At 69.9% G+C, this 12,943-nt stretch overlaps 4 protein-coding genes across 5 annotated transcripts; 1 reads left to right on the forward strand and 3 right to left on the reverse strand.

The window, feature by feature from the left end:
• Window positions 1–86: 86 nt before the first annotated feature.
• Window positions 87–2,776, reverse strand: RAB24 (RAB24, member RAS oncogene family). Its single transcript, XM_074839113.1, has 8 exons — window positions 2,604–2,776; window positions 2,245–2,313; window positions 2,046–2,124; window positions 1,863–1,930; window positions 1,648–1,747; window positions 1,209–1,259; window positions 1,030–1,092; window positions 87–538 (listed from the first exon to the last, which is right to left on the reverse strand). Exons 1-8 carry the CDS (start codon window positions 2,718–2,720, stop codon window positions 474–476), a joined length of 612 nt encoding a protein of 203 aa, XP_074695214.1. The 5' UTR covers window positions 2,721–2,776; the 3' UTR covers window positions 87–473.
• A 74-nt stretch (window positions 2,777–2,850) lies between these two features.
• Window positions 2,851–4,898, forward strand: PRELID1 (PRELI domain containing 1). Its single transcript, XM_074839114.1, has 5 exons — window positions 2,851–3,047; window positions 3,424–3,649; window positions 3,727–3,840; window positions 4,112–4,190; window positions 4,615–4,898. The coding sequence occupies exons 1-5, from the start codon at window positions 2,956–2,958 to the stop codon at window positions 4,749–4,751; spliced, it is 648 nt and encodes a 215-aa protein (XP_074695215.1). The 5' UTR covers window positions 2,851–2,955; the 3' UTR covers window positions 4,752–4,898.
• Window positions 4,899–5,006: 108 nt separating this feature from the next.
• Window positions 5,007–6,337, reverse strand: MXD3 (MAX dimerization protein 3). The gene is made up of 5 exons (XM_074839115.1): window positions 6,171–6,337; window positions 6,064–6,093; window positions 5,864–5,978; window positions 5,612–5,777; window positions 5,007–5,535 (listed from the first exon to the last, which is right to left on the reverse strand). The coding sequence occupies exons 1-5, from the start codon at window positions 6,326–6,328 to the stop codon at window positions 5,444–5,446; spliced, it is 561 nt and encodes a 186-aa protein (XP_074695216.1). The 5' UTR covers window positions 6,329–6,337; the 3' UTR covers window positions 5,007–5,443.
• A 420-nt stretch (window positions 6,338–6,757) lies between these two features.
• Window positions 6,758–11,131, reverse strand: LOC141929262 (lateral signaling target protein 2 homolog). Of its 2 annotated transcripts, none has more exons than XM_074838462.1 (13): window positions 11,043–11,131; window positions 10,136–10,276; window positions 9,922–10,059; window positions 9,555–9,757; window positions 9,381–9,470; window positions 9,189–9,278; window positions 8,952–9,053; window positions 8,614–8,862; window positions 8,381–8,508; window positions 8,180–8,293; window positions 7,906–8,004; window positions 7,532–7,644; window positions 6,758–7,447 (listed from the first exon to the last, which is right to left on the reverse strand). In XM_074838462.1, exons 1-13 carry the CDS (start codon window positions 11,082–11,084, stop codon window positions 7,316–7,318), a joined length of 1,641 nt encoding a protein of 546 aa, XP_074694563.1. In that variant the 5' UTR covers window positions 11,085–11,131; the 3' UTR covers window positions 6,758–7,315. The 2 variants fall into 2 exon arrangements, with proteins under 2 accessions (XP_074694563.1, XP_074694562.1); XM_074838461.1 differs by having other exon boundaries at window positions 7,532–7,647.
• Window positions 11,132–12,943: the final 1,812 nt, after the last annotated feature.

Consider the following 12,943-nt stretch of genomic DNA (forward strand, 5'->3'; position numbering starts at 1 on the left):
TCGCCGAGCGGGGGGCGCGGGGGGACTCCGGCTGTGCCCGGACACCCCAGGGCAGGGAGGGGAGAGCCTCGCAGGCAGGGGACGGCTCAGACCACAATGCATTTTATTTACATTGTACACGAGAGAAGACGCTTAAATAAATCTGCAAAGAGTCGGGCAGCATCTCCGAGAGAATAAGTTAACAGCCACCGCTGGGCCACAGCAGTGATGCGGGGGAGGCAGCTCCCCCAAACGCCGGCTGGCAGGGAGAGGGGTCCCCAGGGTGACGGCCCACGGCTCCTGGCACCGCAGGAGGCTCCCGGCACCGCACGGCAGCCCTCGGCCGCTCCGCGCGCCGGGAGGAGAGCAGTCTGCAGCGCTGCCGTGTCGCGGACGGGCCCGTACAGCTAAAACACAGCAGGTAAAAAACCAGAGGAGTCCGGCGCGCGCTGGCTGCCTGGCCGGCAGCAGCGGTTCCCTTTTGGCAGGAGGTCTCAGTGGTGGCAGCAGCTGTAGAAGTAGGCACCGCTCCTCTGGCCCAGGTCAACGCCCTTCTCCTCTGGAAGAGAGCAGGGGCGGCAGGCTGCCGGCACGTCCACCCCGGGAAGTGGAAGCCATGTGGGAGCCCCAAAGCTGCCGGTCCCAGGCCTGGGCCCTGACGGGTCCCTCGGGGAGGGGTTTGGTGCCCCCGCAGAGAAGCAGCGAGGCTCATGGCTCGGCACGGCCCAGGGCTGCAGGCGTAGCCAGGCTGAGCACGCCTGGACAGGCCTGGTGCAGAGCTGAGAGCCAGTCCCAGCTCCTGGCTGCCCGTTTGCCAAAGGCCACCTGTGGCCCAGTTGGGCAGACGTGCTGAGCCTGGCCTGAGTCGGGACGAGGACGCCGTGACAGGACCCAAGCTCTGCAGGACAACCCCTGACCGCAGCAGCTCCAGGGAGCGGGGGGTGAAGGGTCAGACCCCACAGCACTCATCCTCCACACCCTCCCCCCGGGCATGTGCACCCCCCAGCACAGGAGAAGGTGTCTGGGGAGGGATGGGTCCTGCCTGCTCACCTGTCATCACCTGGAAGGCGGTGAAGTGGACGTAGTCTTCGGCCACCTTCTGGAACAGCTCATCTGGGGGGAGAGCGGGCAGGGTGGCTGTGGGCAGCCCCACCAACAGGCACAGCCCCCCCCCGCCCCCCCCCCCCGGGTCCTGCTTGGGCACAGCTGGCAGCGAGGGGGCTACTCACCCACGCTCTGGCCTGTCTTGCTGGAGGTCTCGAAGAGCTCTGCCTTGATCTCTGAAATAAGGGCCTGGGTTAGCGCCTGCTGCGGGTGCAGGATATGGCCGCGTGGGGTCAGCTCCCCTCTCTGGAGTCACCCCTTGAGCACAGCTGCCAACAGCAGGGGCTGGCAGGGGCCAGGGCAGGGCCCCGCACTCTCAGCCCCGCTGCCCTGCCTGTGTCAGGACAGGCCGTGCCCAGGGAGGTCCCTGGCAGAGCCGAGGCCTCACCGCGCCAGGAGCCCTGGTGCCTGGAGCCACCAGGATGAGGGCAGAGCCCCTCGCGCATCCCGGGCGCACACGGATGCAGCAGCTTTGTTCCCCCCTCGCTCCACACCCGGGAGCCCAGGAAGGGCTGTCACTGCCCAGCCGCCAGCATCCCGGCCCCGTGCGGTGCCCAGCTGTACCGTCAGCATAGTCCTGCACGTCGTGGAAGTCGACCCCCCTCTTCCTCCTGTCCTCTTCCAGCAGGTCGCTCTTGGTGCCGCACAGGTAGATCCGGCAGCCCTGTGGCAGGCAGAGGGGTGGGAGGGATGTGCCCACAGGCCCGGCACTGCCACCGGCTCCCCTCGCCCTCCGGCGAGGCTCCGCAGCCCCCCTGGCCCCCCCAGCCCGGCCGTACCTCCTCGCAGTTCTGCAGCTCATTCACCCAGAACTTGGCGCGTTGGAAACTGCTGCTGTCGGTGAGATCTGGGGGAGAGGGTCAGGGTTTGCCCCCTTCCTCACGCGCCCACCCGCCACCACCCCAGCCCGTGGCCTTCGCGGCCGCCAGCTCACTCCTCGTCCCGCGGCACCATGCCCTTACCGTAGCAGACGACGGCGGCCCGTGCCCCACGGTAGTAGATGCGGCTCATGGCCTCGTAGCGCTCCGAGCCGGCCGTGTCCTGGGGGGTGACAGGGGAGCGCTCAGGTGTGGGGGGGGGGGTTTCGGGGGTCCCTCCGTGTCAGGGGGGTGGCCGGGAATGGTGCCGGGGTGCTGGCACTGCCCTCGCCCCCGTGCTTACCCAGATGCCCAGGGTCACCGTCTGGTCCCCCACGGACATCACCTTGGCCACGAAGGCGGCCCCGATCGTCTGGAAGAAAAGCAGGAGGAGCGGTGGGGACCGGCCAGGGCCGTGGTGGGGGCCTGCCCGGGGATGCGGAGCGGGGGGGGGGGGCGGGGGGACACCTGGGGGGGAACCGGCCGCAGGGACACGCGGGAACCCACTCGGGGACGTGGGAGGCACCATCCCGGGGACACGGTGGGGAAAGGACCCGAGGACGCGGGAGGGAGGCGGGCAGCATCCCGGGGATGGGGGGGACACCCGGACACGAGCGGACCGTGCCAGGGACCGCGGGGGGGGCGCGCGGCGCGGCCACTCACGTTCTGGTAGGGCCCGGGCCGGAAGCGGCGGTGGGCGCAGCGCTCCACCAGGCTGCTCTTGCCCACCCCCTCCTGCCCCAGCAGCACCACCTTGGCGTCCACCCGCCGCCCGCTCATCCTCCCGCCGCCGCCGCCGCCGCGGGGCGGGGCCGCCACCGGGGCCGGGGGGGGGGGGGCCGAGGGGGGGGAGGCGGGGCCGGCGCGGCGGAAGTGCGCGGCGGGGCGGGGCCGGAGGGCGGAAGTGCGCGGGGCCGGGGCGGAAGTGCGCGGCGGGGCGGGCCGAGGCCGCATGGCGGCCGCCCAGCAGGCGCGGGCCGGAGCCTGAGGCGGAGCGGCGGCGGCGGCCCCCCCCATGGGGAAGTACTGCGCCAGCCTGGGCGTCCTCAAGGGGCCCTGGGACCAGGTCTTCGCCGCCTTCTGGCAGCGCTACCCCAACCCCTACAGGTGCGCCGGGGCCGCCCCCCCACCCCCGCTCCGGGCTCCCCCCGCGGCTCTCCCTTCTCCCCCGGAAAACGGTCCCTCCCCGGGATCAGCCGCGGCCCTCTGCCCCCTCCAACGGGCCCGCCGGGCTTCGTGTCCTCCGCGGGATGGCGTCGTGTTACCCCCCCAGCCCTTTCCCGGGGTCCCACGGGGGCAGGACCCTCTGCTCGCCCCCCACTAGTCTTCAGGGACGGGTGTCCCGCACCGGGATGCGGGTTTTCCCTTCCCTTCATACCCCAGACCTTTCCCCGCGGTGCCTGGTGGTTCCCAGCCCCCGCGGCGGGGGTGGTGTTGGCCAGGAGCAGGGCTTAATGTTTTTTTTCCCCCCTCCTCGTTTTAGCAAACATGTCCTGACCGAAGACATCGTGCACCGGGAGGTGACAGCGGACCACAAGCTGCTCTCCCGGCGGCTCCTGACCAAGACCAACCGGATGCCCCGCTGGGCAGAGCGCTTCTTCCCGGCCAACGTCGCCCACTCCGTCTACATCCTGGAGGACTCTATCGTGGACCCCAAGAACCGAACCATGACCACGTTCACCTGGAACATCAACCACGCGCGTCTCATGGTAGGTGCCTGCGGGCGGGCACGCGGCCGGGTGGCAGCGGCCGGTCAGTGCCCACAGCCGGGCTGTGCCTCGCGCAGGTGGTGGAGGAACGTTGCGTGTACCAGGTGAACCCGGAGAACAGCAACTGGACCGAGGTCAAGCGGGAGGCCTGGGTCTCTTCCAGCCTGTTTGGCGTCTCGCGGGCTGTCCAGGTGAGCACTGCCAACTGCTCGAGCAGCACTGCGGACCCCCTCTTTGGAGAGGCCAGCCGCTCCCCCCTGCTCTACCCTTTCCCCGTGTTTTTTCCTGCCCTTTTTCTCTCGTTCCCCCCATCCTTACGAGCTCTTGGGGCACCCAGAACCATCACAGCTGGTGGGCACGAGCCCATAAGATGTTTGGGACTGGACAAACTGGGACAAAGCCCCAGGGGCTGTGTGTGACATGGGAGCTGGGCTTGCACCTTCGGTGACTTTTCCCTTGCAGGAGTTTGGTCTGGCCAGGTTCAAAAGCAACGTGACCAAGAGCACTAAGGGATTTGAATACGTGCTAGCAAGAATGCAAGGTGAGCACCCGAGGGCAGGCTGGGGCTGACCGGGACGGGTCTCTTGGAGTTACAGGTCACACTGGGAACACTCCAGTCTACAGGCAGGTCATGGCTTGAACTAATCCGACTGCGAAATCCTTGTCCCTTGCCTTTGCCCCCATGTCTTGGCACAGCCCGCTCTTCCTGAGCGGAGCAGCCGGGCAGGGGTGGAGCGCAGGCAGGAGGGGGATGTAACACAGCAGCAGTCACGTGCCTGCAGTTCCCCTTCACGACGCGCCCTGACGCATGCAGGTCGGGAGCGCTGGGCTCATCTTCCCCTTGTGTGGGGAAGTCACCTCCGTGCCAGGGTGACGGGACCGGTCTAGCTTGCGTCAGCCGGCACTCCTGTGCCAGGGCAGGGCGGGGGCCCGCTGGGGCTGGGCTAACAATTTCTGTGTTACAGGAGAAGCTCCATCCAAAACACTGGTGGAAACAGCCAAGGAAGCGACCGAGAAAGCCAAGGAGACAGCTCTGGCTGCTACAGAGAAAGCCAAGGATTTGGCGAGCAAGGCAGCCACCAAGAAGAAGCAGTACGTGTGAGGGGCCGGGCACAGGCGGGCACCGGCCGCACCAAAACAGATAGGAGCCTCCTTAGATTTTATATTTTTAAACTGTACAAGTCTGACAATCAGCTGCTGTTAGACCCTGAGATGTAATTATCATTAAAGAACTTACTCCCACCTCTGACTTGGCCTGGGGCTGGCCTGGCTAGAGCAGAGCCTGGTGCTGCCCTCTGCTCTGGGGGTCCAGCCCACTGCTGGGGGTCTGGGCTCGCAGGCAAGACGCAGGCAGGGGTTTCACCAAGTGCCTTTACTATAAAAGTGTCGGGTTATGTACAAGAGAGGTGGGCGGCTGCGGGAGCGTGAAGGCAGGTTGCTTAATGCATTTGTTTCCCCTTCCTGGCTCTCTAGGGGCTGCAGCAGAGCCCTCCTGTAGCCGAGTCTGTCGGGGGAGTGCCAGGCAGCCCCCAGCCTGCCCGGGGTTGCACGGGCAGAGGCGGGAGGGTGTCCCCGCGACGCAGACCCTCTTCCAGCGCGTTGTGGTGCGCAGCGGGTGCCACAGCGCCGTGCCAACCCCGTGGCTGATGCTGCTCAGTGGCCCGGCCGCGGGGGGCCAAGCCAGGTGCTTGCCCCTTACCCGGGCAGCCATGACGAGGCCAGCGGAGGCTGCGTTGCGGCAGCAGCAGGCAGGGAGGAGGCAGGCAGGCAGCGCAGGGAGGGCAGCGAGTGCCATCAGGATGCAGGGCTGTGGGGGCTGGAGTAGCTGTGGTCCCTCCCGGTGCCGAAGGCAAACACGGCACTGTCCACCTCTATCTCAGCATCCTCTGGGCACCGGGGGGGAGGCTGGGTCAGGCCCGCAGCGGCTCCCCTTCCCTGCCCACCCTCCCTCTCCTCACTCACCTCCCTCAGAGGGCTCCGAGAGCTGGGACGAGTCCAAGCTGTCAGCGCGGGCCCGTTCTTCACCGACGGGTGAGAGCAGCCGCTCCAGCTGCCGCCGCAGGCTCTGCTGCCGGTTACGTAGCCGGTCCTTGGCCCTCCGTGCACTCAGCTCCTGCTCCTCCAGCCTCTGCGGGGATCGGGGGAGCCCTGAGCGGGGACCCGAACTGACCCCGGCTGGAGGGCCCCGAGCAGCCACATGGTCGCCCCCCTCACCTGGATGTGAAGCCGGGCACGGTGCAGGAGGCTCAGCGTGGTGGGACGGGCCGGCCCCGCGCCCACGGGCACCTGCTGCTTCAACCGCTCCAGGCAGCACCGGAGCTGGGCTCTCCTGCGGGGGGACGGGGTGGGGGGGACACGGCGGTCAGCCCCGAGGCGTGCGCGGCCGCCCCGCCGCGCCCGCCGCTCCGCGGTACCTGTGCTTCTCCAGCGCGTTGTGCACCGACCTGCGGGAGAGCCCCCGGTGAGCAGAACCGGCGCTACCGCTGCCACCCCTCCGCCCCCCCCGCCCCGCACCGCTCACCTGCCGCTGCCCGCGGCCCGGCGGGACCGCGCGGGGCAGAGCGAGGCGTAGCCGTGCTCGGCCTCGGCCAGGCCCCGGGGCCCGGCCCCGCGCTCCCGCCGCTCCAGGGCCTCGGCCGCCTGCAGCAGCACCTGGATGCTGGTGGCCGCCGGCTCCATGGCTGGGGGGGGGGGGGGGCGGGGCGTGGCAGGGGGAGCCGCGCGCTGATTGGCTGCCGGGCGCCCCGCGGCGCTGACGTCACCGCGGCGGGGAAACAACTTCGGGCGGGAAAGCGCGTGCTTCAAATTTGAATCGGCGGGAGGGCCACGCCCCCCCGCCAGGCCACGCCCCCCGAGGGCGCGCGCTCCCCGTCCGCCCGTGTCCGTCCCACGCCCGCCGTGGGCCGTGTCCGCGTTAAGCCGGGCGGGCAGCGCGCCGCCGTGCGCACCCCCACTGCCACCAGCCCGCTCGGGGCACCCGCTGCCCGCCGTTCCCCACCCCCCCACCCCACCCCCCCCGCACCCACGCGTGTCCCCGGGCCGCTGCAACACCCCCCCCCCCGCCCCGCCCCGAGAACTGCCGCGTCCAGCGCCACGGAGCCCGGCCAGGCGGGTTTAGCTCTTTATTAAAATCCATCGGCTGGAGGCGGTGGGGAGGGAGGGGAGGGGAGCGCCGGGCCCCACGGGTGAGGGCCAGCCTCGGGGCACGGCACGGCCCGGCCCGGGCGGCCCCGGGCACCCGCCGTCATGTGAGGGCTGTTTGCACCTTCTCAGGCCGGGCCCCGGGGGCGGGGGGAGACTCTGCCCCGGGCCCAACAGCAGCCAAAGTTCACCTGAAAAAAAACCACCACGAAGCACATTTCCAGCCCCGGGGGGGCAGGTGCGCTGCGGCAGCGTGCGGCTCACCGAGAGCGGGGTACGGCCGCAGCGCGTGCGGTGAAGGCGGCCCCGCGCCCACCGCGGCCCCGGCCCCGCCAGCGTGGGGCACGGGCTGCCGCCGTGCGTGGGGGGCCCTGCCACCACGTGGGGGGGTCCTTGCCCCCATGCCCACCTGGCCCCGAGGGGAGTTGTGGGGCCGCAGAGCTGCCCAGCAGCCCCAGAGCAGCCCGGATTCCCCCCTCCCCGGCCTTCGGCCTCCTGCGGATGCAGACCCGGCGCGGGGGGCTCTCACTGGCACGGGGCGCGCCGGGGCGCGGGCGAGCGGTGCGCGGCATAGCAGTGCGTGCAGACACGCACGGGTTTCGGCTGGCCGTAGTGCGGCAGCACCGCGGTGTGCGGTGAGCAGCGGGCGCAGAAGATCTGTGGGGAGAGGGCCGGAACGGGGCTGAGCCGAGCCGAGTCCCCAGGGGGGACCCCGCGCGTCCCTGCCGGGCCCCCTCCTACCTTCCCGCAGCTGCGGCAGTGGTGCCTGCGGCGCAGCAGGGTGAAGGGCGAGCGACAGGCAGAGCACTGGCTGCACGTGCTGTCCGGCACCCACTCGGGCAGGCGGCGGGTGCCTGCTGGGCAAAACACATCAGTAAAAGCCCCCCACCCCGTCCCCCATCATCGCCCCGGCCCCAGGAATGTTCCCGGTCCCTTGGCTGGACCCATCCTCCTGGGTGTCCTGTGGCTGCTCTGCTGAGCCAGCCCTCGACAGGACATGGCAACTGTCCCCATGCGCCTGGGGCTGCCCAGGACAGGCAGACACCCCCCCAGGCAGGATCAGCGCCAGCCTCGCACCCTGCCCCAGAGCCGTGGCACCCCGGGCAGCCCCTTACCTGCCCTCCGGAGCCCAGCCGCCTCCTCGGGGCTGGAGCACAGGGGACAGTCGGCCACACGAGGAGCATCTGCCACACACGGGTCACCGTCCTCTTCCCCTGTGGGGACAAGGGCTGTGGTGTTCCGGCCAAACCAGGGCTGGGCTCAGCCTCAGGGGGCTGGGCACTGTGGCTGTGTCGCTCCCACACCTGGGGCTGCGGCCTTGTCTCACCAGGGCTGGGCGATGGGCAGGGCAGAGAGGAGAGGTCCCCCGTCTCCCTGGGGGTTACTCACGGCTGGCACTGGGCTCCTCTGAGGGCTCCGCCTGCGAGGCGACGATCTTGAAGACTGTTTTCAAGATGCTCCGCAGGTCACTGGCAAAGTTGGTCTGGAGCTGATCAGCCACCCCTGTGCCGGGAGGGTGGGGGGTCAGGGTGCTGGGGGGGGGGGGGGGGGGTTAAGGGTGCTGGGAGGGGTGGCGAGGGGGTCACTCACCCGAGATGCAGACGAAGAGGGTGTGCAGCATGTCCTTGGTGCTGCCATAGCGAGAGCGCAGCTCTGAGCAGTGAGCACCTGGGGTGTCATCGAGCCCCGTCCCTGGGCTGCTCCCGGGGGGCTGGGGGCTGCACAGGGGGAAGGTGATGGTTACCCCAGGGGTGAGGTGAAAAATCCCCATCCCAGTGGGCGGGGAACTGCCATCTTGGCCCCACTCTCTCCCTGCCACGCACCCCCACCGCCGGTCAGTGCCCGGATCATTCACTGTGCCGGGAGGTCCCAGGCGCATCGTGCATGTGGAGGCTGGTGGGGTGGCACAGGGGCCCTCCAGGAAACCCCAGGGAGCAGGGGGCTCCCCTCTGGGCACAGCTGCCCCCCAAGCTGGGGGGGTGGCCGGACCGCAGGGATCCTCCGGTTCGGCTGTGCACAGGCTCCTCTCCAGCAGGCTGAGCTCCTCCACCGACAGCACCCGCAGCAGGTCCCTGCAGCGACCGGACAGCGTCAGCCCCACGTCATGGCCCCAGTGCTGCCCCACTGCAGGTGCTGGTGCTCATCGCCCCCCACCACATACCTGATCTTCTTCAGGAGGTTGTAGAAGGGGCTGAAGACGCGGGACATCTGCTCAGGGCTCCGCTCCAGGCTGAGGGGACCCTCGGGGTAGATGAGGAGGCCGCTGCAAGGGGACAGAGCCCAACACAGGTCAGGGGGTTGCCCGGGACCCCAATTCCCCAGGAAGAGAAGAGGCTGGTACAGGGCAGGGAACACCCAACGGCCCTGGCCACCCCCTTCTCCAGGGGGCCGCACCCACCTGATAATGGCCAGGCGAGGGATGGTGAACATCAGCAGCGGTTCGTAGCCATCGATCATCTCCTGGGTCACGTAGCCCAGGCGCAGGGCTCTGGGGGGACACACCCTTACAGTGGGGCCAAGCCCCAGGACACTGCCCCATTCCCGGGGCTGGGGTCCCTGCCACCCCTCCCTGGCACACAATACCCCTCACCTCTCCACCGTCTCACAGAAGAGCACAATGATCTCCTGCTGCCTGTAGATCTCCTCGGGAGACTTCACCGCCACCAGCGAGGACACATAGCTGGAGAGATGGGGGGACCATGAGGCTCCTTTGTCCCTGGCACAGCCCCCCCCCTCACCCCAGCACCCTAACCCTGGCCCCCACCTCAGCTCAAACTCCGCGAAGAGCCGGTCGAACTGGACGAGCACAGCCCGGACGGGCTCCGGGTAGGAGCTGGGCTGGCTCAGGCTCTGCTCCCGCAGCACCGTCCGCACCAGCTCCAGGCTGCACAGCAGGTTCCTGGCCTGGGGCCGCAGCTGCGCCCCATCCGCCTCCTCCACCTCCAGGAAGGTCCCGGCCAGGAGACACTGCCAGGACCCGGGGCCGTCAGGAGCCAGCGCCTGGGGCCGTGCAGCCCCTACCCCCAGGGTCAGCCCATGGTGGGGTGTGCCACCCTGGCTGGCACCCGTCGCCCCCCAGTTTGGGGAGCCGGACCCCACTGCCCGCCCCAGGACAGCATCCCCGGGCTCACCTCGGCGGCAAACAGCATGTGGTTCCCCAGGTTGTCCACCAAGAGCTCCTCGGGGAACTTGACCAGGTAGTCGCGGCTGTGCCGCTGTGTGGGGATACACTCCTCCATGATCCGCTCCAGGACGGCCAGCAAGTGAGCCTGGGGAGGGCAGGGACGTCACCCACGGCCACCCGGGGGGACCGGGGTCACACCGGGCTCCGGGCTGCCCCCGTACCTGGCTGAGGTGGAGCTGGTTGAGGAGCACCAGGTACTGCTGCGGGTCCAGCTCGGCATCCAGCCCGTTGATCTCAGCCACCACCCGCGTCACCCTCTCGTCGGCAAAGAAGAACTGGGAGAGCAGGCGGGGGTCGGAGCGCTGCGGGGGGAGCAGAGGGGCGATGGCAGGAGCACCCCATGGCTCCGGGTGCTGGGCCAGAGGGACCCCAAACCTCCCATGCCCGCAACTTGGGGCGGGGGGGCTGCTGGGGTTTGGCTCCCCTTTTGTCGGTCCCCATGGGGCAGTCCCGGGTCCACAAACACCCACTCGGGCAGGTACGTGGGACCCCCACGGCGGCTCCGGCTCAGCCGAGCTGTGCCAAGGGCAGGCGGGGAGGCAGCGGCCCGCGGCCGAGCCCTCCCGAGGAGCGCCGCCGTCCCCACCCACCCGTGCCTCAGTTTCCCCGGGGGCAGAGCAGGACGAACAAGCTCGGCCGCATCCCGGTAGCGTGGGCACGGATCCGAGCGCGGCTGTAAACACCGGCCCAGGTGAAAGGTCTGCGGGGAGCCCCCGGCGGGGAGCGGGCAGCCCGGAGCGCCGCTCCTCGCCCCATCTCTCCCCCAGACCCCCCCGCGGGGACGGGGGGGATGGAGGAGGCCCGGGGGGGTGGGGAGGCGGGGATCTCCTCGCCCCGGGAGCGGGCGGTGCCGGGACGAGCGTTGAGCTGCCCGGTCCTGCCCGATGCTGCCCGCACCCCCCGCCGCACCTCCAGCCCCGGGGCCGGGCACCGCTTCCTCCTCCCGCTCCACCCCACAGGGCCCCCGCCTGCTCCCCCGCGCTACCCGGTGCCGGCGGAGCCCTCGGGCAGCCCCGACGGGGCGGGGGGCGGCTCCGGCGCGACCCTCCCCCCCCGCCCCGCTCTCACCTTGGGCCGGCGCAGCCAGCGGCGGAGGGCGGCGGGCAGCATGGCGCGCCCCGCAGCTCTGCCGCCGCCCGGCTCCCCGCGCCCGCCGCTCGCCGACGGGGCGGGCCGGCACCGGGCACCGCCCGGGGGCGGACCGGGGCGGTGTCCTCCCAGCCCCGGCACCGGGACGACTCGGCGGAGCGGCCCCCGCCCGGCCCGCGGCGGGACCCGGGGCTTTCCCGCTGCCGGGTGGCGGGAGGCGGCCGCCGCTCGACGTGACCGGTTCTCTGTGACGGGGAGGGCAAGAGCGGGACCCCCCGTGCGGCGGGCAGGGTGCCCAAACGGCCGCCCCGCTTCCCCCCTCCCAGTGTCGCTCTCCGGTCTCGGTTCCTGGATCCAATTCCTGACTGCAACCCCCAGGCTCCCAGTTCTCCCCTCCCGGTGTCTGGGCCCTTCCAGTTCCCTGGATCTTCCCTCCCGGTTCTCCTCTCCCCACAGACGCCCAGGGCCCAATCTTCCAGGGACAGGGACACCCCAGACACCCGGCCTTGCAGCCCACCTAGCCCTGACCATCCCCGGGCTGGTGGGGGGGCACCGGGGGGAGGCACCCGCAGGCACCTGCCTGCTCTCTGCTGCATGGCGTGGGGTGCTGCAGTGGGAGGGGGACAAAGCAGCCCCTCGGTGGGAGCAGAAGGGGCCGGGCAGCTAGGGAGGGGGCCCGGGGGGTGCTTGGGGTGCTGGGCACAGCAAACCGCCCCAGCTGCTCCTGTGCCACGCCAGACCTGGCACTGCTGGCCACAGGATGTGGGTGCCGATAATTCAGGTGGCTGAAAGCCTAATGGGGTGGATTCATGGGTAAAAAATTCACCGAGGACGATTAAATAAACACGGTAGCACCACCTTGGCTTGAGGAAGTCCCTGAGTCACAGCGGCCCCGCAGCGCCCAGGCTGAGCCGGCCCGGTGCGGGTGCAGCTGACGCTGGGGCTCCGTGTGACCCCACAGCCTCCGGCTCTGGTTTTGGCCGGGCAGCGTGTCCTGCCTCCTGCGGCTGGGGGTCCCTGCATTGCACAGTGAGCCTGGAGCCCTGCCTGTCCTGCAGCTGCGGGCAGTGCTGCCACGCCATTCGGGGGGGGAGGCACAGTGGGCTTTTGTTGGCTGCCAAGTCCATGCGTCCCCGTGTCACCAGCACCATGCTCTGCCCCACCACAGGAGGGCAGCTCTGGTGACATGAGATGTGGTACGGAGCGATGCCTGGCCTCACACACACCAGTGCCACGATGGGGGGCTTTGGGGTGGTGTGTGACACTGAGGCTGGCAGGGGGGCGAGGGACTGAGCTCTTTTGGGGGGACACCCTGGGGGGCACCCCAGGGCTGAGGGACCTGGTGCACTAGGACTGCACAGAGGGGCAGCAGAACCCCGCAGGCAGCCTGGGGTCAGGTAGCAGAGGGAAAGGTGGGGCAGTGGGCACGGCGCTGCACGGGGGGAGCAGGGGAGCCCTGCCTGGATGGGGTCACACAGCTCCAAGGGTTCCGTGGTGCTGAGCACGGTGCTGCACGGCCAGGAGGCACCCAGGGTACAGGAGAGCACCGCTATACGGGGATGGGGTGCAGACAGGCTGGAAACCCACACATGTGCCATGGGCTCTTCCACCAGTGGGAAGGCCAAGGCAGTGGGCAGTATGCTGCCCACCCCCACTGCACTGGGGTACCCGTGTGCCAGGATTGGGGTGCAGGGGAGCTGCAACCAACACGTGGGTCCAAGGCTCTGTGTCTGGGCTGATGCTGTGTTGAAGATGCCGTGGTGCTGAGCATGGTGCTGCACAGCCAGGATGCACCCAGGGTACCGGAGGAGTGTCGTTACATGGGGATGGGGTGCAGAGGTGCTGGGAACCCACGTTTGCACCCCGGGGTCATGCCAGTA

The sequence above is a fragment of the Strix aluco genome, chromosome 13, assembly GCF_031877795.1.
Source record: "Strix aluco isolate bStrAlu1 chromosome 13, bStrAlu1.hap1, whole genome shotgun sequence".
Classification (NCBI taxonomy): Eukaryota; Metazoa; Chordata; class Aves; order Strigiformes; family Strigidae; genus Strix; species Strix aluco.

What these genes read in the sequence shown, in the direction of transcription:
- LOC141929262 (XM_074838461.1), bottom strand. Translation starts at nt 11,084, where the DNA reads ATGCTGCCCGCCGCCCTCCGCCGCTGGCTGCGCCGGCCCAAG. An exon ending in GGCACTGACCGGCGGTGGGG is followed by an intron (nt 8,509 to 8,613) that starts GTGCGTGGCAGG and finishes CCCCCTGTGCAG; the next exon opens with CCCCCAGCCCCCCGGGAGCA. An exon ending in CCTCTTCGTCTGCATCTCGG is followed by an intron (nt 8,294 to 8,380) that starts GTGAGTGACCCC and finishes CTCCCGGCACAG; the next exon opens with GGGTGGCTGATCAGCTCCAG.
- MXD3 (XM_074839115.1), bottom strand. Translation starts at nt 6,328, where the DNA reads ATGGAGCCGGCGGCCACCAGCATCCAGGTGCTGCTGCAGGCGGCCGAG. An exon ending in CGGGCCGCGGGCAGCGGCAG is followed by an intron (nt 6,094 to 6,170) that starts GTGAGCGGTGCG and finishes GCTCTCCCGCAG; the next exon opens with GTCGGTGCACAACGCGCTGG. An exon ending in CTCGGAGCCCTCTGAGGGAG is followed by an intron (nt 5,536 to 5,611) that starts GTGAGTGAGGAG and finishes CCCGGTGCCCAG; the next exon opens with AGGATGCTGAGATAGAGGTG.
- PRELID1 (XM_074839114.1), top strand. Translation starts at nt 2,956, where the DNA reads ATGGGGAAGTACTGCGCCAGCCTGGGCGTCCTCAAGGGGCCCTGGGAC. An exon ending in CGCTACCCCAACCCCTACAG is followed by an intron (nt 3,048 to 3,423) that starts GTGCGCCGGGGC and finishes TCCTCGTTTTAG; the next exon opens with CAAACATGTCCTGACCGAAG. An exon ending in TCAACCACGCGCGTCTCATG is followed by an intron (nt 3,650 to 3,726) that starts GTAGGTGCCTGC and finishes TGCCTCGCGCAG; the next exon opens with GTGGTGGAGGAACGTTGCGT.
- RAB24 (XM_074839113.1), bottom strand. Translation starts at nt 2,720, where the DNA reads ATGAGCGGGCGGCGGGTGGACGCCAAGGTGGTGCTGCTGGGGCAGGAG. An exon ending in AGCTGCAGAACTGCGAGGAG is followed by an intron (nt 1,748 to 1,862) that starts GTACGGCCGGGC and finishes TGCCTGCCACAG; the next exon opens with GGCTGCCGGATCTACCTGTG. An exon ending in CAAGACAGGCCAGAGCGTGG is followed by an intron (nt 1,093 to 1,208) that starts GTGAGTAGCCCC and finishes CTCTCCCCCCAG; the next exon opens with ATGAGCTGTTCCAGAAGGTG.